Source organism: Toxotes jaculatrix, chromosome 20, assembly GCF_017976425.1.
Source record: "Toxotes jaculatrix isolate fToxJac2 chromosome 20, fToxJac2.pri, whole genome shotgun sequence".
In the NCBI taxonomy this organism is placed as follows: domain Eukaryota; kingdom Metazoa; phylum Chordata; class Actinopteri; family Toxotidae; genus Toxotes; species Toxotes jaculatrix.
In genome coordinates, this window is record NC_054413.1 from 14,062,086 (window position 1) to 14,082,993 (window position 20,908).

General features: G+C 40.9%; 1 protein-coding gene across 1 annotated transcript in view; it reads right to left on the reverse strand.

The window, feature by feature from the left end:
• rsu1 (Ras suppressor protein 1) overlaps positions 1–20,908 on the reverse strand; it is a 47,421-nt gene extending 26,513 nt beyond the window's left edge. Inside the window, exons 1-6 of the mRNA XM_041066019.1 lie at positions 20,514–20,908; positions 20,275–20,396; positions 20,018–20,068; positions 15,071–15,191; positions 12,584–12,702; positions 1,232–1,314 (exon numbers count right to left, since the gene is read on the reverse strand). Of these exons, the coding sequence (XP_040921953.1) occupies positions 1,232–1,314; positions 12,584–12,702; positions 15,071–15,191; positions 20,018–20,068; positions 20,275–20,383 (483 nt within the window). The 5' untranslated portion in view covers positions 20,384–20,396; positions 20,514–20,908. The remainder of the gene's footprint in view (positions 1–1,231; positions 1,315–12,583; positions 12,703–15,070; positions 15,192–20,017; positions 20,069–20,274; positions 20,397–20,513) is intronic.

Sequence of the window (20,908 nt, forward strand, 5' to 3'; positions counted from 1 at the left end):
TCTCCTGTGTCTGCTGGAGATTCAGATCTCTGCCTGCTTCACTCTGCTGTTTCCTATGGTTCAAACCTGCAATCCCACCTGCTCAACTCTTCCAACATAGATCGCCTTCTACAATACATTACAACATTTGTTTGAAATGTATTGCTTCTTTATTATCGAAGAACTTAACAAAAATGGGCTTGAGCAACTGTCCTTTTGCTCTAAGACTTGACAAACTTTGCAATATAGCATCATCAGGGTCTTAAGGCTTTTCTGACCTAATGTGAAAAGGATCTGGTCAAAGTGTCATTTTCTGTTATCAGTGGGTGGTGCTACAATTATGGCTGAATATTGGCATATTGATGACTTCAGGCTGAGACTCTTTTCAAATATTTGAAGTTTGAAGGCCACATCAATTCACATCATCATTTCATCATCATTTTTAACTAAAAAGCTTCACAATTTAGTATTGCAAAGATCTTTAAATGCAACCTACCAAATTTAAAGTTGCTTGGGATAACTCTCTAGGAGGAGTTTGTTAAAATACAATGCCTTTAAATGCCTTCAATCTGCAAACACCCCAAGAGCCATATAAGATATTAAGTAACACCACCTCTGATGCCTGTGCATTCATTTGAAGTCTGGAGCAGATTTAACGACGTATATTTGAGTTACAACAACTTCCTGTTTCACTGCGAAACATCAAAATTTGCTGCGCCACCACAAAAACCCCATCTAATTAAATGTCATGTCAGGGTTGTTGGCGGGATGCCGGTTGACACAGCTGAGCACTTTCACAACTACTGGGCACTGCACGAACAAGTAAGATATTATTTCCTGTGTGGGGTGCATGGGGGCAGACATGACTTATTGCAGATTTTGTATCACTTCCTGTGTCCAGGATAATAATAATAATATTAAAAATAATCTCAACAAGGTTCCTTGCGCCTTTGGTGCCAGGGACCATTCCGGCCCAGGCACCATCAGTGCACGGGTACTAAAGAAGAATAAGCAGACAAATTCTTTATTGTCCAAGTGTGGAAATTAGAGCTCTCCATTTAACCCATCCATGAGTAGAGAACACTAGGAGCAATTAGTAATAAGCATACAAACAGACATTAGGAGTAGTGAGAACACACACCTGCAGCAGTGGCACTCTGTGGTGAACAGCACCCAGGGAGAAATAAAGGGTTAGGTGCCTTGCACAAGGGCACTTCAGTCATGCATGTTGCGGCTGCCCCAATTAACTTACTATTTGCAACTTGGCCAGCTTCCCGATGTCAACAGGCAGGACCTCGAAGTCATTGTCACTCAGATAGAGTGCACGAAGAGTGGCTGCAAAACAAGTATCTTTGTTAGTCTGTGTGTGTGTACATATCTTTCCATGGTTGTGTGGACAAATTCTGGTTTGAAACAATCATTGTGAGGACATTTTTGCTGGTCCTCTCAACTTCAATTGGCTGTTTCATAGTTAAGACTTAGTTTTAAGGTTCAGGTTAGAATTAGGTTTAGCTTAAGGGTTTAGGGTCAGGGGCTAGGGAATGCACTATATCATTGAGAGTCAACACAGCTGTAGAAAGACCAGTATGTGTGTGTGTGTGTCTCCCAACTGGGCTGGACTGATCAATACCACCAGTCAAGCCTGATTAATAATACTGCCTCACAAACTGGACAGAATCAATCTCTGCAGACCTTCTGCATGTCGGGCAAGACAACAGGCAGACAGGGAGATAACTTTTGTCAACGTGAAGTAAAAAAAAAAAAAAAAGGGGGCCCTCTCTTTTCTATTCACAAAAAGACACCAGTGAAGTTGTCTCCTGTAACTGTTTCAACATGGAGCCAAAAGGCTGCTTCTGCTGTAAAATCCTATTCATCTTTTAATGTGAAATCCATAATACACTGTACATGACTAATGTAGCATAAGGCCTGGCCCCTTTGCCTCCTGGTTCATCCCTTGGTCCCTTCAACTCTGTTTCCACCTGAGCAAAAACACTACGTCAGATAATTTTCAGCCAATTGTGCTAACTAGCAAGCCTCAGGCTAGTCTGCAGAGTGGTCTATCCAAAACATCATGGTTATGATACACTTTAAAACAAAACAGTAAAACCATCAACTTCAGGACAAATGCACTGGAAGCTACAAGGCCAATAACTAAAACATGTTCAAACTTATAACCATAGGAACATGAATATGAACAAAATAATCAAATCCATGAAAGTTTATTAATTTTAGATATACATTTTTTTTTTTTTTGTTGCTGGACCTAAGTCCACAGAGAGTGATCTGTATAAGCTGGGATATACTGATAAATACAAGATTTCCCAACATGTCAACTGTATTGGGAAACTGGTTTGTGTACTTTAGTTGAGTGGCTATACTTAAAATAAGGCAAGAAGTTTGCTGTTATAGTGGCAGGATGGATTATTAACTCATCTAGTTTAGGACTGCTATGCAGTCCTAAACTCCTAACCTGTTCTCTGAGAGAAGACCACTACTCCATCACTGCCAGCAAGTGGACATGTGCTGCAGGTGAATCCTAATAACCAACACTGAGCAGGCAAAGAATGTGGAAAACAGAAATTGGTCAGGTTTGTATTCCTCTAATGGCTCAGTCACACCTCCATTTGTAACAGTGGAATTGTGGATCTGCTTTGATTTTACCAGAATCACCTGTATCAGTGGAATAATTTACGCTTTGTGCTCTGGTTTTGCAACAAGTTCAACATTCTTGAACATGATCAATTTGCAGACCTGTGAGTGAATGGAATAACTTACCCAAAGTGGAGGACTAAATGACTCCTGAGAAGGTCTGTTATTAATTTCAGCCACTTCCTGTATGCTTTTATTCTTTTAATGCCATTTTTTTGTTTTATTTTGAAGGCACTTCCTGCTTAGTTGCACATCTAGCAGACAGACATTTGACTGATTTACAGACCAAAGGAAGCTTAACGGTTAAATACACCTCTTGTTAGGAATTTAAGCACCTGGCTGGAATGGGAATAAGGTATTTTCCCTTTTGTAACATTGTGTTCCTTTGCATGTAAATGTAATTTAAATGTATTTCTGTTGTAAAATTCAAGCTGAAAAGCTTTAGCATTTTAGGCACGTGTCTGCTAAGTGGTTTATACTAGCAGTTCTGTAATTAATGCTGATTTATACAGTTAATGCAGTGTACGCTTTTTTGTGTTTGCTTTTGTGTATCTGTAAGAGCTTATTTTTTATTTGTCTGTCCTTTAGCTCTTATGTTGTTTACAGAAGGAAGGAGTTTAAGGAAGGAAAGGTATATTTGCGTAAAGGCTAAAGGCTGAACATAAATAGCAGCTTCGGGAGAGATCAGTACGATTCACCATTGTCTGGCCGGGGTTTGCTACAGTACGAGCTTGACCCTCATCGATCTGACAACTTGCTGCCTCCATGACAGGCCATAAGGAAGAGTCTCCAGTGTGGCTGGTGCAGTCTGATGGGTTCGGTGCAATGGTCAAATACAGTCTGATTCACTAACACAACAGTTTCTGAGACTGATCCAGTGACCATTTACTACTCATCTGTTCAACCACAGCAAAGGAAGAAACTGTCGTGAAAACTTACTGACATTTTCATATGATAAATGGACTCTTTATAATCGAGGGCATTTTTTCATTTTGAGAACTTTGAAAACTGTTATTGTGGTGTTTTCATGGACACAGTTACTATACTTGTGTTTATTTTGAACTGATATTCTGGACATTTTCATAGTATCTGGATTTTACATTTAAGGTACTTTAAAGAACACTGAAGAACAACTGAAGGTTAATGTTTATCTGTTCTGCAGTTGAGTGTCTAGGTTTTAATGCATCCCCACTAGTCATTTTGTGTTGATGCTCTAATGCTATATGTTTATATTGCCTATTGCATGGTTTTCTTCTAACTTGTTGACAATGTCAGAGTCAGGCAGTGTGAGAGAGTTGGAGGAGCAAATAACTGAACAAGAGCAACAAAGTCTGACGCATGTCCAAAGACACTGTTCCACCTGAATACCTCTGACGCTTTGAGCATACCCGTAACCCTATAGAGAGGATGCGTGTTCTCCAATATGAAGAGGCCAAGAAAAGGGAGAAAAGGTTGCTCTCCATGTATGAGAAATGGAAGTCTCAAGTATGCGAAGAAATAAATAAATTAAAATCCTATATGCCTGAGACCAAGCTCCGGCCCCTCGTAGAAGATCTTAAAAAGGGTAAGGAAGACATAACGAATGCATATAGTGAAATCCAGGACCTCATCACACCCTCCACTGACATAAGAAGGCAAGTGGATACATGTGAATCAGTAACCAAAGAAATCATAAGCATTGCTTACAGCCAAGCTATAGATGCAGAAAACAAGTTCGATGAAGAACAGGAAAGAAACCGCCTAGATGAGCTACTCCATCGCGACTATGCAAAGTCTGTTTATGAATCTGCAGCTTCTCTGACAAGTCACGACATGTCTGATCATCAGTCCATAGCAGCCGACCTAAATTATGAGATGCTAAAGGAAGAGGGACAAAAGGAATTGATATAAGAATTAGAGGAACAACTACGGAAAGCCTTAGAGGTACAAAAGCGTGAACTGGAGCGAGCAGCTCAAGCCAAGTTAAAAGCCTACAATGAGGAAACGTGAAGCTGTGAACTACATTAACAGTGAAAATACAGAGGAGAGAAGCAGGTTTGCTTATGGTTCCCAGAATCTAGAAAAAAAAAAGTAGAATGGGAGGCCGAGCTATCAGGAAGCAGACACCTTCCCTAATTTTAAAGTTAGGCTTAAAACCTTTTTGTTTGACAAAGTTTATAATTAGTTGTAGTTATAGTTTTAGTTATTACGATTAAACCTATAGTTAGTCAAAATTATTTCTATAGACACTGTTACAGTTAAGGATAAAGCCCATAGTAGGGCTGGCTCAGGTAACTGAATCATCTCTTAGTTAACTCTGTGTCCTCTCTCTTCCGTAGTTCTGTGCTTGTTTCTCTCTGGTCTCTCTTTCTCTGTACCTTTCTGTAGGTATCTCTGGCTCCACCGACCTGCTGCTGTTTACTGTCTACAATTATCCATTTCTAACATATTACTCTGCTTAATTTTCCACTCTGCTTAAAATACATTTTGGATGTGAATCAGTATATATATATATATATATATATATATATATATATATATATATATATATATATATATATATATATATATATATATATATAGTTATATTGCAGCCATTTGCTAAAATAATTTAAGTTAATTTGTTTTCCTCATTAATGTACACACACAGCACCCCATATTGACAGAGAAACATGAAATTGTTGAAATTTTTGCAGATTAAAAAAGAAAAACTGAAATATCACACTAGTATTCAGACCCTTTGCTCAGTATTTCGTAGAAGCACCCTTTTGAGCTAATACAGCCATGAGTCTTTTTGGGAATGATGCAACAAGTTTTTCACACCTGGATTTAGGGATCCTCTGCTGCTCCTCCTTGCAGATCCTCTCCAGTTCTGTCAGGTTGGATGGTGAATGTCGGTGGACAGCCATTTTCAGGTCTCTCCAGAGATGCTCAATTGGGTTTAAGTCAGGGCTCTGGCTGGGACATTCAAGAACAGTCACGGAGTTGTCCTGAAGCCACTCCTTCGTTATTTTAGCTGTGTGCTTAGGGTCATTGTCTTGTTGGAAGGTGAACCTTCAGCCGAGTCTGAGGTCCTGAGCACTCTGGAGAAGGTTTTCGTCCAGGATATCCCTGTACTGGCCGCATTCATCTTTCCTTCGATTGCAACCAGTCGTCCTGTCCCTGCAGCTGAAAAACACCCCCACAGCATGATGCTGCCACCACCATGCTTCACTGTTGGGACTGTATTGGACAGGTGATGAGCAGTGCCTGGTTTTCTCCACACATACCGCTTAGAATTAAGATCAAAAAGTTCTATCTTTGTCTCACCAGACCAGAGAATCTTATTTCTCACCATCTTGGAGTCCTTCAGGTGTTTTTTTAGCAAACTCCATGCAGGCTTTCATGTGTCTTGCACTGAGGAGAGGCTTCCGCTGGGCCACTCTGCCATGAAGCTCCGACTGGTGGAGGGCTGCAGTGATGGTTGACTTTCTAGAACTTTCTCCCGTCTCCCAACTGCATCTCTGGAGCTCAGCCACAGTGATCTTTGGGTTCTTCTTTACCTCTCTCACCAAGGCTCTTGTCCCCCGATTGCTCAGTTTGGCCGGACGGCCAGCTCTAGGAAGGGTTCTGGTCAGTATAATCAAACACAGCTGGACTCCAATATAATCAAACACAGCTGGACTCCAATGAAGGTGTAGAACCATCTCAAGGATGATCAGAAGAAATGGACCTGAGTTAAATATATGAGGGTCACAGCAAACGGTCTGAATACTTATGGCCATGTGATATTTCAGTTTTTCTTTTTTAATAAATCTGCAAAAATTTCAACAATTTCGTGTTTCTCTGTCAATATGGGGTGCTGTGTGTACATTAATGAGGAAAAATGAACTTAAATGATTTTAGCAAATGGCTGCAATATAACAAAGAGTGAAAAATTTAAGGGGGTCTGAATACTTTCCGTACCCACTCGATGGCAAAAGGAATACCTTGCCAACATTGCTCTCAGACAGCATTGGCATAAGTCGAGAAGGAATGGAGACATTGTGATGCTGAAAGCAGAGGATGTGCACCGAAATGAATGGAGGCTGGGTAGAGTTTCAGAAACTATTGCTGGCAAAGATGGACTAGTAAGAGCTTATTTTTTTGTTATTTGTCTGTGCTTTAACTCTTACAGTGTGCAGGTGTACAGAAGGAAGGGCTTTTAGGGAAGGAAAGGTATATTTGTGTTCACATAACCCCTTAACATTCCTGGCAAATTTGCCAAAAACTCCTGTCAACTTTCAACACAAAACAAAGGTGACAAAATGAAGAAACAAAGGAGAAATAGTGGGCTATATTTTTGAACTGGAACGATCCAATTGCAACTTTTGATCATTTATGGACCTAAAAACATATGTTTTTGACTGTATTTTTCCACTGAGCGTGATTCTTTGGACATTTCTGGACAAAACAAGACCATTTTTGTTGTTGTTGCTATGTGTGTTGGAACCGCAAGGTGCGTAGAGGAAAAATAAAAACAATAAGCGTTGACATTATTACTTTGATGTTTTTTAGAAGATGGTTTAGTTGTACCTACAATTGTTGTTGTATCTTGTAAATGTTTAAATCACTGAAAAGATAAACTTCTCAGCTTTCACATGCTGTGCTGCATGTGCACCACCTGAAATGTAGTAGTTATGTAGGAACGATAAAACACAGAAATGTCAGAGAAATAGCAGGAATTTTAACGGAATAAAGGCTAAACATAAATAACTTCTGGAGACATCAGTATGCTTCACCATTATCTGGCCGGGGTCTGCTACAGGACTGCAGCTAAAAACTCTGAACTCTGATGATGCTGACTTGACAAAAAAAAAATCATACAAATGATTCTCGAGTGCTTCTAGAATTATCATAATAACAATTGTTGTACAAGTTTGGGAAATACTTTCTTGTTCAGATTTTGAAGACTGATATCACTCTCAAGGAGTGGTTTAGCTAGACATTCAGGAGAGAGAGGACGCTGGCGCACCTGGCTGTAATTTTTTACTTTTTTGCTGCCTTTTCTACCTGGTTCTGGTGGTTTTGGACTGTATCTCCTGCCTGGTCATCGCTTGTCACGGTGTGGGTCTCTCGTTGTGACCACATAAAGTCTGCTCCGGTGTAGACTATCGTCTGCTTTGGCGTAATAAGCTACATCCATACAGCAAAGCCCGGCGGTGTACACCGGTTATGTTTGTGCTGTGATTCAACATTCGTCACAAGCTCGCTCTCCCGGTGTTGTTATGTTGTGGACCACTTTGCTTGGACTTGCGGCGGCCCTCCTTCTCTGTGATTCCAGCCTGCGGTTGACTGTTAGCATCTGGCTAACACTGTCCACCATCGGGATGTCGCTGACATATTCCGCTTCACAACTGCTGAAATACAACAACTCCTCCACTCCAGTCTGCATCTCAACAATAAAACAGCTGGGAATTGTGCGCAGACCCCGCTACCTTCACAGAAGTTCCCGGCGAAAGTTTGTTTACTCCCTGCCTGATAACTCCGACTCCATCCCTTCCATCTGGACTGTCGAGCACATCCGACACATCATCAGAAACTCGCCACTATTGTAGGTATTTGTGCTGGAATCATCGTGAGACCGCCGGACCACAAGTCGGCCAGGGGGCGGGGAGTAAATCTCAATGTACTTCGACCCCTACAGAAACTGTCCATCTAATATCAAAGCAGAACTGTTTAATGTACAGTCACTGACAAATAAAGCATCCCTTATACATGATCACATTCTGGACAAAGGGCTTGACTTCATGTGTCTGACTGAATCCTGGCACCAGCCTGAGGTGTACTCTGCCATTAATGAAGCCTGTCCTCCAGGATACAGTTACCAAAGGCCAGTGCTACGCAAAAGGCACGTAGCACTGGCCGTGGTGGTGGTCTGGTGATAATACACCGAAATGAGATGAAGCTGTCTCCCCTGGCTCTACCTGAACCCTCCTCATTTGAATGCCTTGTTTTCAAATGTAAATCCCCATTTCCAATGACAATATTACTCATCTACCGTCCACCCAAACCAAACACAGTTTTCATCTCTGAAATGCATGAGTTTCTCTCAACACTTTATTCCACATCTGCCAACACTATAATACTTGGAGACCTGAACATTCATGTCGACACCCCCTCTTCCCACCTAGCAACTGAATTCTTGCAATTACTGGACTGCCTAAACCTCACACAACACGTTGATCTCCCTACACACACTAGGGGGCACACTCTAGATCTTGTCATCACTGACTCTGCCCCCATCAGCAACCTACTAGTATATGACCTGGGCATCTCAGACCATAAAGTCATCTCCCTGGAACTGCCATTTCTGTCTCCTCATTGCAAGTCAAAACGCCAAATACAGTTTCGGAACCTCAAAAACATAAACCTGGACAACATGGCCTCAGATCTCCAGCTTCTCACCACCTCTGTAAATCTTTCATCAGCCAGTGAATCAGTGGACTATTATAACAAATCTCTCTGTAGCCTTCTGGATCTTCATGCGCCCATCAAGACCAGAACAGTGACATTCACACGTTCAGCCCCTTGGTACACCACTGAACTGCGGCAAATGAAGGCAGCTGGCCATGTCCTTGAGTGGCGTCTTAAAACATCTGGGCTTTCTGTGCATAGGCTTGCCTATCAGGAGCACCAAAAAGCTTATGCAAAATTGCTCAAGGATGCACGGTCACAGTACTATTCACGAATCATCAACACTCACACACATCAACACTCCTGGAAATTCCAAGCAGCTGTTTTCCACAATAAACCATCTCCTTAAGCCCCAGTCTGAAATTCATACAGAACACACAGAGGAGCAGTGTGATAAATTTCTTAATTTCTTCAAAGACAAGATTGACACCATCCGATCGCATCTCTCTGACTCTCAGCCTCCACCTGCCCTGCCAGCCAGCCTGCGGCTTGGGCCATCAGCCATTTACTTCCATCCCTCTAATTCTTTGTCTCCACCTGCCCTACCAGCCAGCCCACGGCTTGGGCTCTCCTACTCTCTCCACTGCTTTTCGGAGGTTTCACAATGTGAAGTTGAGGCCATCATCAGTAAAATGAAACCACTTGTGCCCTTGACCCCTTCCCTACAACCCTGATAAAATCAAACCTCTCTGCCATAAGTCCCCTTATTACAAAAACAATAAACCACTCCCTTCAGTCCGGCCTCGTTCCATCTGCACTTAAAACTGCTGTCATCAAACCACTTCTCAAAAAACCCACCCTGGACCCAGAAATGCCTGCCAACTATAGACCCATCTCTAACCTCCCATTTCTCTCTAAAGTGCTGGAAAAAGCTATCGCTATTCAGCTTCAGGACCATCTACACCGTTACAATCTGTTTGAAAAGTTCCAGTCAGGTTTCCGCTCCACCCACAGTACAGAAACAGCTCTGGTCAGGGTCACAAACGATCTTCTGATGGCGGCAGATTCTGGCTCTCCCTCCCTACTCATACTTCTCGACCTAACCGCAGCTTTCGACACAGTGGATCACCACATTTTTCTTAATCAGCTCCACTGCATTGGACTATGTGGCACCGCCTTAGATTGGTTCAGGTCTTATCTTTCTGGGAGGACAGAATATGTCAGCCTGGGTGGTGCTAAGTCCCGGTCGCTTCCTGTCACCTGTGGAGTCCCTCAGGGGTCCGTCCTTGGGCCAATTCTATTTATTTTATACATACTTCCCCTCGGTCGTGTCATCAGCCGGCATGGAATCTCTTTCCATTGCTACACTGATGACACACAGCACTATATCAAGACCGACTCAACCCCTTCTGCTGCCCTACCATCTTCATCACTGCCATCACCACTGTCCACCCTTACCACCTGCCTGGAGGAGATAAAGGCATGGATGAGCCAAAATTTCCTCCAATTAAATAGCTCCAAAACTGAAGCCATACTTGTTGGCACCCCACATCAGGTCCAGTCATCCTCCATAAATACCGTCACTTTTTCTGGACGTGACATTCCCCTCTCATCTGTAGTTACCAACCTTGGTGTAAGTCTCGACCCTCACTTAACATTTAATAATCACATTAAACATCTGTGTAAATCATCCTTCTTTCACCTTAAAAACATTGCCAAACTTCGTCCATCTCTCACCCTTTCGGTTGCAGAAAAGCTCGTCCATTCCTTTGCCTCCTCCAGGCTTGACTACTGTAACGCACTACTCATCGGGATCCCTGGCAAGAGTATTCAAAAACTTCAATATATACAAAACAGTGCTGCCAGGATCCTTATGAGAGTGAGAAAACATTAACACATCACACCCATCCTCAAATCCCTTCACTGGCTCCCCATCTCCTCCAGAATTCAATATAAAATATCCATCCTCACACATCAGTGCATCCATGGCAACGTCCAGTCTACCTCAAAGAACTCCTCACTCAGCAAACATCATCCCACAATCTCCGTTCCACCAACAGCAATATCCTCCATACCCCCAGAACTAAGCTCCAGTCAATGGGAGATCGAGCTTTCTGCTCAGCTGCCCCCCGCCTTTGGAACTCCCTTCCAGACCATCTGAGGGCCCCACAGACTGCGGCTTCTTTTAAAAAGGCCTTGAAGACCTTTCTCTTCAAGAAAGCATTTTAAACTTGTTTATGTTTTTGTTTTATTATTGTTTGTGATTATGCTCTTTTAATTTTGTAGCACTTTGAGATTTGCTTTTAAATGAAAAGCGCAATATAAATAAAATGCATTATTATTATTATTACTCTCAATTCTGTCCATTAAATATGAAACTACATCCACCCCAGCTCCCCGGGCGCCTCACTAGGAAAGCCCTGCGTCTCTAGTGCATGTGCATGCTTTGGTGTGAGTTTCGTTCACTTGGTGTGGGTAAAATGCAGAAAGTAAATTTCCCCAGGAGGGACTAATAAAGAAATAAACTTAAACTGTTTACTGTCTACTTTTGTCCATAATGTCCTAAAATATTGCTATGCGTAACATTCCACTCTGCTTAAGATACATTTTGGATTAATATTTTATGCTGACTATAATGTAAAAAGTTACCAATTATGACAGTTTTTTGCTTCTGTGCTCTGTTTACTATCATAACTGTAATCTGCTGAGCACACAGTATCCACTAACTATTCTGTAATTTGATTGCTGGCCCTCACACACTGTCCACTTCCAACCCTGTTTGTATCATGTTTTATGTGCTTCATGTCCTTCTCAGCTGTCCTATCTTCCTCCTTTTTCTCCTTTCACCCAGCCCAGCCATCGGCAGGAGGTTCCGCCCATATGAGCCAGGTTCTGCTCATGGTTTCTTCCTGTTTAAAGGGAGATTTTTCCTGCCACTGTCTCCTTGCTTCCCTGTGCTTGCTCTGGGATCAGGCTCTGGGTCTCTGTAAAGCGCTTTGAGACAATTTTGATTGTGGAAGGCGCTATATTAATAAAAGTGAATTAAAAAATCGTTACTGCTCAGAAATGAATACATATACAATATTTAGTTTGTTTAATCTGTACAAAATTTGAGGTCTTACCGGGAAGTGGCATACTATTTCTTGGTTGGGTGCAGCGATTTCTTGCCTTGTGGTTATATTAAGGTTGTAGGATAGCCAGCGTAGACACTCTCTACGTATTCTACTTCGTATGATTCTACTTCGTATGACATCTGATTAGACAGATAGATATTCTTTACTGATCCCTTAAGGGAAATTGCTGAAATTGCTGACTATTAGTATACATACACTAAAGCTAAAGTATAAGTTAAAGCATCAGTATATACAGTACAATTCAGTATATACTCATAAGTAATACTAAATAGTGTCAAAGTCAAAGTCCACTACAGTCCACAGAGCCACTTAGTGGGTACTAGGCAACTAGTCAGTTAGTCAGTGAAACTTGTGGAAGGCAGCATCTACTTTCCACCATCTAAGTCAGACAAACTTATTTGTTGAGGAAATAATATGAGATTGAAAACTTAAATTATGTGTGTAAATGATTGGGAGTGTGCACTCACTGAGGTAGAAGAAGTTTCCAGGCAGGGAGTTCTGGGTCAGGTTGTTGTAGGTAAGGTCCAACACTTCCAAAGCTGGCAACGAACCAAATCCTCTGGGCAAGCTGCTCAGACGGTTCATACTGTGCTCACAAACACACACATGCGAAACATACCTTATATTTATAAACTCACCACTTTAAAAATGTCCATAATTTGAGCCATTTGCTTTTCAACATATCACACATGGAGTATGTACGTTGGCAGAATAGGCTACACTGCATCAGTTTGTCGGCTTTCAGCTGGTCACAGTGTCAGGTATCTAAAGCCCGGTAGTTCTCTGGCAGTCACAGGTTAAATGATGGCTGAGCTTTATAGTGCTTGTCTCCCGAAAATGCAGAATAGTGGCAAAAATGTATTTTCAAATAGAATAAACAAAGTTTTTCTGTTTTGTTTTGGTTTTTTTTTACTTTTTTGGATTTTTTACTGTAAATTACAATACTCTGTAACTGTATTATATTATTTGCTGTCTCTAATTTGGCGTTATATAATTAAAATTGACTTGACTTGATTTGTAGTAGTTACATGACCATTACATCAACTAAATGTGCCCTACTATTATTCCCATTTTAAAGATGACTGGATTTCACCTGGCCTGGATATACTAGAAACTCAGCAATGTCAGCTCACAACTGCACCATAACCCGAAGCCATGTGCACAGAAGCGCCATTTTTGGTTGTTTATGTGCGCAACTACAGTGACCACTGATCTAATAATGGTTATGAGCAAATGTTCTTACATTGACCCCCTTGTATCTGATGTACTTCATCAGTACAAATGTGAACACTTGCTGAGTATTGTATAAACACTGTAGTTCATTAACACAGCCTATGTGGTCCTGATGTGTGGCTTTCAAAAGGTTTGATATATGGCAGTCAAAAAAAAAACCTTTTGCCAACATTTAAATAATATTTTAAAACCTGACTGACTTGGTCAAAATGTTAGCAATGGAGGCATGATATTTCTGTAGATGGGAATGCAAATCAGCTTTATTACCACCTTTCATTATGACTTTAATCCTGCAGTGTTTACACGTAACCTCCGCAATGTTTTTCAGCACACCTCTATCATTTGCTTCAAATTAAATGTTACCATATTGGCACAGTTGCCCCCCCAACTGAAATTTGATCTCCTTTATGTTACTGGTCTCGGTTCAGCAATTAACTGCGCACGGCTCGTCAGATACTAATGGCTCTGTTAGCCCATTTATAAACAAACACAAAATTATATTATTCACATTGTCAAATTGCTTATTACTAATGCAGTACAAGATTGATTTAGATCCATGATGCCATCGGCCCAGACTGTTGATGTAGGCTACTTTTTAATTAGTAACAATGACAAATGCCATTACAATGATGACAAATGATGACAATCAAACTGAGTTAAGCTCCTGCACCGGACCAGATGAGCAAAACTGTAAACTGACCCAACTCAGTCATGTTTCCAAACTCATGGTCCCTGGTAGCTCAAATAGTATGTGTAGTTTGTTTGCTTTGTCCATACCATCCTAACCATCACTGACATCAATAACCAAAAAAAGTAGGAAGAAGCTCAGAGGTCTAGACAGACAGATGCGCAGAGAGGGAGGATTTGATGCTGCAATAGTCACCAGCTGATCTTATGCACAAATATACCTGTGTGTGCAAGCAACTTACAGGTCATAGGGACTATTCTGTTTCACTTCCACTATGTGTGACAAATGAGATTGAACACTTAAAGGGTTCCAACACAGAGACGCAAATACACAGACAGTCAACAGAAAAATAAACAGGCAATGAAAAGTGAATGCACAGACTGAATAGCAGTGTGCGGCTTACACTATCCAGATGATGTTTGCCTGTGGATCAATACACACCAAGGCTCACCTCCTAATCCTCCTGCCACCAAAATCCTGCCTGTGTGAGCCTGCACTCATATCTAAAAACACACATAAAGCATTTGTAGCTAACAAGTTGAGAAAATGAACCTCCCTCCTCAATTTGTTATACACATCCATGTAATTTTGAGGTTGGATCAGTTATTTATATAATACAACTCTTAGTGTCAGTATATGTAAATTGGTTGTTATGCATGTTTGATATTTACTTATGCTCAAACTTGCTGGTGATACCACCACTGCAAAGTCAAATGAAGTGTATTTTAGCTGAGGCTGATCAAGCCTGCATTAAGACCACCCTTTGAACAAGCTCTCTGTCCCATTGATTTGGTTGCTCTCCAGACATACAGCCTCGTTAACCAAATCAAGCAGAAAGGCTTAAAGTTTCAAAATAACTGCTCTGCTGAAACCAAATCTGAGCAGGAACTGCCTGAGGGAGCGATTTGAGTTTCAGTGTGGAAATAGCCTGCAGAGATGGAAAAGGGAATCTAGTGATCAAGGTAAAACCTTGTTGTGTGTGTGTGTGTGTGTGTTTGAGTGTGAATGTAAACAACCTGAGAGCAGGACATACCCGAGGTTGAGGTGTTTCAGCTTCTGAAGACTGCTGATCTGAGTAGGCAGCTCTTCAATCTGGTTGTTGAACATGTTTAGAACCTCTAGGTTCTTCAGCTCAGAGATGTTAGCAGGCACAGCTGGAAAACACAGGCACAGAGGAGAGAAATGACAAGCACATCAGACACATACAAGGACGTCTCCAAGAGGTTCATCATCTATTCATCTCTAAATCACACAGGGCTCTGACAAACCTTGTGTAATTAATAACGCCATTAGCTGCTCTGTTGGCCCTGTTTCTACATGTTGGCATTTGAACAGCACACACATTGCAGTTTCTCTATCCACTACCATCTACAGTTTTATTCCCCCGCGTTCTGTGGACACTGAGCCGGACACAGATCAATGGCTGATAACAAGAGCAGGAAGTTTAATGGATTATCAGGCTGATCAATGGAAGACAATAGACACAGAAACAGTGGGAGGAAGAGGAGAAGAGTAAAACAGGCCCTGGCCTGAATGTTACAAAGAGGATGAGTGTTGGAGAGAAGAGGTCTGGGAATACTGATGCTTTATCAGTCGGACCTGTGTGTGTCCATGTGTGTTTGCGTGTGTATGTAAAATGCATACTACATAAATTTTAAGACTGTCAAACACTGTGCTTCTCAGGTGACAACTGCCACAAAAACACATGAAAAGTTGAAATAAAGAAAAAAAAAGAAAAAAGATCAGTCAGTAAGGTAGGCGTTAAGATCAGCTGCTATCTGTAGACACACACACACACACACATCAAAGGCAAAACCTCCACCTCTCCTAAATATTATTGTGTCTGGGGAGCTGATGAGTGGAAGACAGGGATTGATGAGGCCCAAGAGGGAGAGAGAGAGGTGGGAGGAGAGTAATGACTCTTTAGTAAAGTAACAAAGTGACTTAGGCATTTTTGTACTTGGGGAGGCAAAACTGTGATGAAGAAATTAAACTGTTCAAGCAAATTGTACCACTGTTAACTACAACCATAAAAGATCCTGAGTAATATTAGACTGACCATAAATGTGCAATTTTTATCAAAGCAATCAGCACTTTGATAGGTGACTTTTGAAAGCAACAGCAGATGAGTGACAGAGGCCCTGTTTATACCTGGTATAAACATGCATCCTAGATGATCTAATCACAACTGGACAGCTCTAAAGATAGGTGTGAATGCAGAGATCTTTGAGATCCAGTTGCTCAGACCACATTCAGAGGTGGTCTGGGCCACATAATAGTGCCACATTCTTTTATAAGCATGTACCCAAATGTGTCCTGGGCGACATTAAGTAGATTTAAGTCTTTATTTATATTCAAACAAATACAGGTCGTACAAACTGCAGAAGATGGCCCTTTCCATGGTGTCTGAAAAATCTGAAAAGCCAACAGAGATACATTATGGGTGCATCAAACATTCTCATCCAATGTCCAATGTCCAAAGTCGGACTGGCTCCAGTACATTGCCCACTGCATTGTCTATTTATGTGCAGATGGGTGACAATAATGCATAATGTCTGTTTTAAAAATTAAAGCACTTCATTAACTTTTCCAAAAGTCTATTTTCAATAATTCGCAAGATCAATGGCATAGAACCGACAGCAAGCAACTATTACCAACCAAAATTACCAACAGGTGTCACACTGTGTGAACCTCCTCATCAGTAGCTTTGTAACGAAAAAAAAAACAACAACAGACATCTACAGATGGCATTGTACAGTGAACAATCCACAGAGACAGTGGCCTGCCCAAAGAGAACCAATGAAAACACTGAGTGGTAAATGTTATTGTAGGTCAAAATCATATGCAATATGATAAATTATTATTCAATTGTAATAATTATTAAATCCTAAAAGGCATCATGGACGCCAATAAAAGTATGGTCTGTGATCGTAGTGCAGCCTTCACTTTGGAAAGGTAAAGAGTTAGAACCTTCATTTTGAAGAGTACAGTGCAAACATAATTGATAGAGCGCACTGCTCACAAGTCAGAAGCAAGAGGGTGCGGAAGGCCCACCTATAAATCAAAACAAAACATTCATTGAGTGGTAAATTTGTTTTGTCATTAAGAAAAAAAACAAGCTGAATTTGTGTTCGTCCAAAATTTAAATAATGAAAAAACAACAATTATACTGAAAAAAATATTATAACATATCTAGGTAGAATGTGAGACCGTCATACAGCCTATGTTTGTAATCCAGCAAAGGAAATAGGGGATATAAATAACAGAGTCAGCATATTACGTGATGATCATTTTCTTGTTTCTGTTGCTAAAACAAACAAAAAAAAACCATTTTTTTATTTCCCCTGCTGTCATCTTAGTGGTACAATGGGTTACATTTAACAAAGTAGTACAATGGGTTACATTTAACAAAGAACAATATTTCAGAATGGACTGTCTGGCCAAAAAGTCAGTGTTAAAGATGGGCTGAGGACATCCAAACTGTAGAGGTAACATTAGTGTCGACAAAGTATTCATACAGTATTTGTATATGAAGTGGAACAGGGACACAACAACCCTGCAGCCCAATCACAGCGGTAGTGCCTACAATACAACAGCCAACAGACAGATCGTCTATCGTGTGTCTGAGAGGCAATAGAGACTGTCTCCCCAGAGCTACTGAATTCAAAGGTCCCACTACTTCACTGAGGATGTCAGAAATCAATCTCATTTAGCTGGTCTCTCTCTCTCTCTCTCTCTCTCTCTCTCTCTCTCTCTCTCTCTCTCTCTCTCTCTCTCTCTCTCTCTGTGGACCACTGACTAGAGCTCAGTCAATGGAACACCACAACCTCATATTCTGGTGAACAAACCTACAGTCCTCTGTACAGTAAATGGTATTGATTTTCATATAGTATCCTTGGCCCTGTTATGTGTTAGTGTGACCTGGGGAGCTGCTGGATTATCAAGTTGTGTGTTGATGTGTTTGAGGATGAAAATCACTGCAGCCCTATGTGAAGACAATGACATGGCAAGTGACATTTAGTTTTGGTGTGTGATGGGAAATGGTCACCTGCACCACCTGTTATGACTACAGTGCAGGCATGGTAGCACTGGGCAGCAATCAGCAAAAGCCCTCCCTCTGTCCCCTCCAAAGGAAATGTCACTATAACTCTTGACCACCTTCACACAGCAGCAATATCACCTCCTGTACTTGCAGCATCACCAAATGATACTGGTTAGGTTCGTGGAGAGGAAGAGATGGAACAAAGTGCACAGAAACATTCCCTGCTGCTTTTACATGCTGTTGGCTGAGTGGAATAACCGAGAGTTCCCTTACAAGGCTGGAGTTACTGAGCATACCTTAAGAGTGCCTGCAGGTGGGTAACTACGCTGATTATGTTATCCCCATTTCTCTCTGATCTGGGCTATAAATAACCCAGGAGAGTGAGATGTGTATAATCTTTTCATCTCCAGCAGCAGATTAGAAAACACATCAGAAAGTGCATACGTCACTGAATCAGCAAGCACTGATGAAAAGGTGCATAAAAAAAGGGTTTTTAATCTGATAAACAAAAATAAGAAATCAAATGTCCACCTCAACATATCATTGGTGAGTTAATGTATTTGATCTAACAATGTCCTTTAGCTGGGGTCTTTGCTTCCAATACCAATATAACCAACCTATAAAAGGCCATTTTATGTCTGCATTGTTCAAAATAAAAATAAAGTAAAATAATGTTCGTTAATAAGCACTGATAAAATAAAAACTGTAAGACTTAAGTCACAGCAGAGAGTGTTGAGGAAACCAGGAAGAAAGGTTTATCACCCTATTGTAAACATCACATAGCTGCTTCGATGAATACTAATTTGAAAAGTTCACTGGTGGCTCACTTTCATATTTTACTACAAGCTCGGCTTTCCAGGAAAATAAGGGGAACAGGAGAGGAAAAATAAGTTAGAGCTAAAATTAACCGCACTGAAACTTACATTATATTCTTAATTGTATAGCTTTATCCTAACAAATTGTTTATAATTTCCTTCATGATCAATGCTCAAATTGTACACAAATTATGTTAATACACAACCAAAATGTTAATTTGATATTCAGTCCTTTAAATGTTGCTTCATGACACAATTTAAGACACAGGTTAGTGTGAGTGTGTTGATGGATCTGTGATGACCCCTGCTGGTACAAAACACCATTACATATTTTCATTCCAATCACCTAGTTTCTGAAGATGTCCACTTAATATGCACATATTTCATGTTCAATGAGAAATACAAAAACTAAGAAAGAAACACATGAGCTGCTATATTTAACACAAGCACACTGTATTTGTAACAGACTATGATTGTAGCAAAACAATATGACTATATGAATCTCAGTCTCTCAGTGGGGCTGGCTCAGGTGTAAAACATCAGTCACATGATAGTAAGTGGTTGTATATGCAGATGTTCTTCAGAGCAGAGCCAACAAGTCCACCTAGGACACTGATAAATCAATGGAAACACCACAAGCATCCCAGTGGGACTTGAGGTCACCACTTTCTAAACATCACTCATCACCATAAGATCTCTGCTGAAACACCATAAACACAGACTCCAATGCCACATCCACATCTAGTGCCACAGACAGGGGTTATAGTCGTCCCCCATGTAGAACTGCTTATCTAGTGACTTCAATTTGGACCCAAATAGCTCTGAATTTAAGTCATGAGACAACATCTGGACAGCTGTACTGTAGAAGACAGTGAGATGTGACTAAAAGCTACAAAAGCTAGACACACCCAGACTCATTTTACTGCTGAACAGTGCTTGCTCATGAGGGAATACTGAGTCTTTGTAAATGATATTGTAAAGAGTAAGGTTTTGAACTACTCTATAAGAAAAGTGCCCTGAGAAAACTTCTGTTACAATTTAGCGTTATAAAAACAAACTTGACTTTCTTTCTGATAGTTTTAACTGGTGTCTTTGGGAGAGCAGAGGACAAAGAGTAGCTTACCTGTGAGCTTATTGTGGCTGAGGACCAGCTGAGTGATGTTAGACAGAGCGACTGAAACGACATAGAACATCAAGTCAACACAGCTCTGCAACTGCATAGTTTGTTAACTCATGCATCTTACTGGTACATACTATTTTAAAAATGACTACAATTAATAATTGGACATAGTTGGAAATACTTAATTTCCTATTTGTGTGATAACGCCATCAAAACCTATTACAACAGCAACAGCTGGCACATATAAAACATTCTCTTACACAGTCCTGGAATGTCCAGCATGTTCGAAATGCCTCTGTCGCACATATCCACCTCTGAGAGGTTCTTGTCCCGACTCTCCTCCACTATCTTCTTCAAAGACTTGGACATTTTTCTGAAAACACTGATCAAAAAAGCACAGCTTGTAGTTAGAAAACCCGTCATTCGCACACTATAATGTTAAGAGACAATACGTTTCGCCAGCTGTTCTGACACAAGGAAGAGTAGCGAAGAGGCTTACCTTCTGAAAAAGTGGAATGAAAAAGGTACGATAGTAGCTTTTTAATTCCAGATAGACCCTTCGTTTCAAGCTCACACCCTACCGGAAGTTTATGTGAGAGCCACTATTCCATAATAGGACACTTCCTGTTCCTCGATCTGCTCAGCCCATAGATTGTTTAGGCTCAGCCCATAGACTGTACGGTGCTGCCACATCTCCGTGTAAAATGGAGACCTTCCGAAACTCTAGCGGTCTAACTGAAAAACAGCCAATACACTGCAACTCCAACTAATTGTCATTCTAAATATGACCAAGAGCTACACCGTGACATGCAAAGAAATGTGTTTTGCATCTAATATTACAGTACGTTTTGCTGGTCTTTTGGTTTGTCTGTCTTATTTCAAGTCATAGTTTTT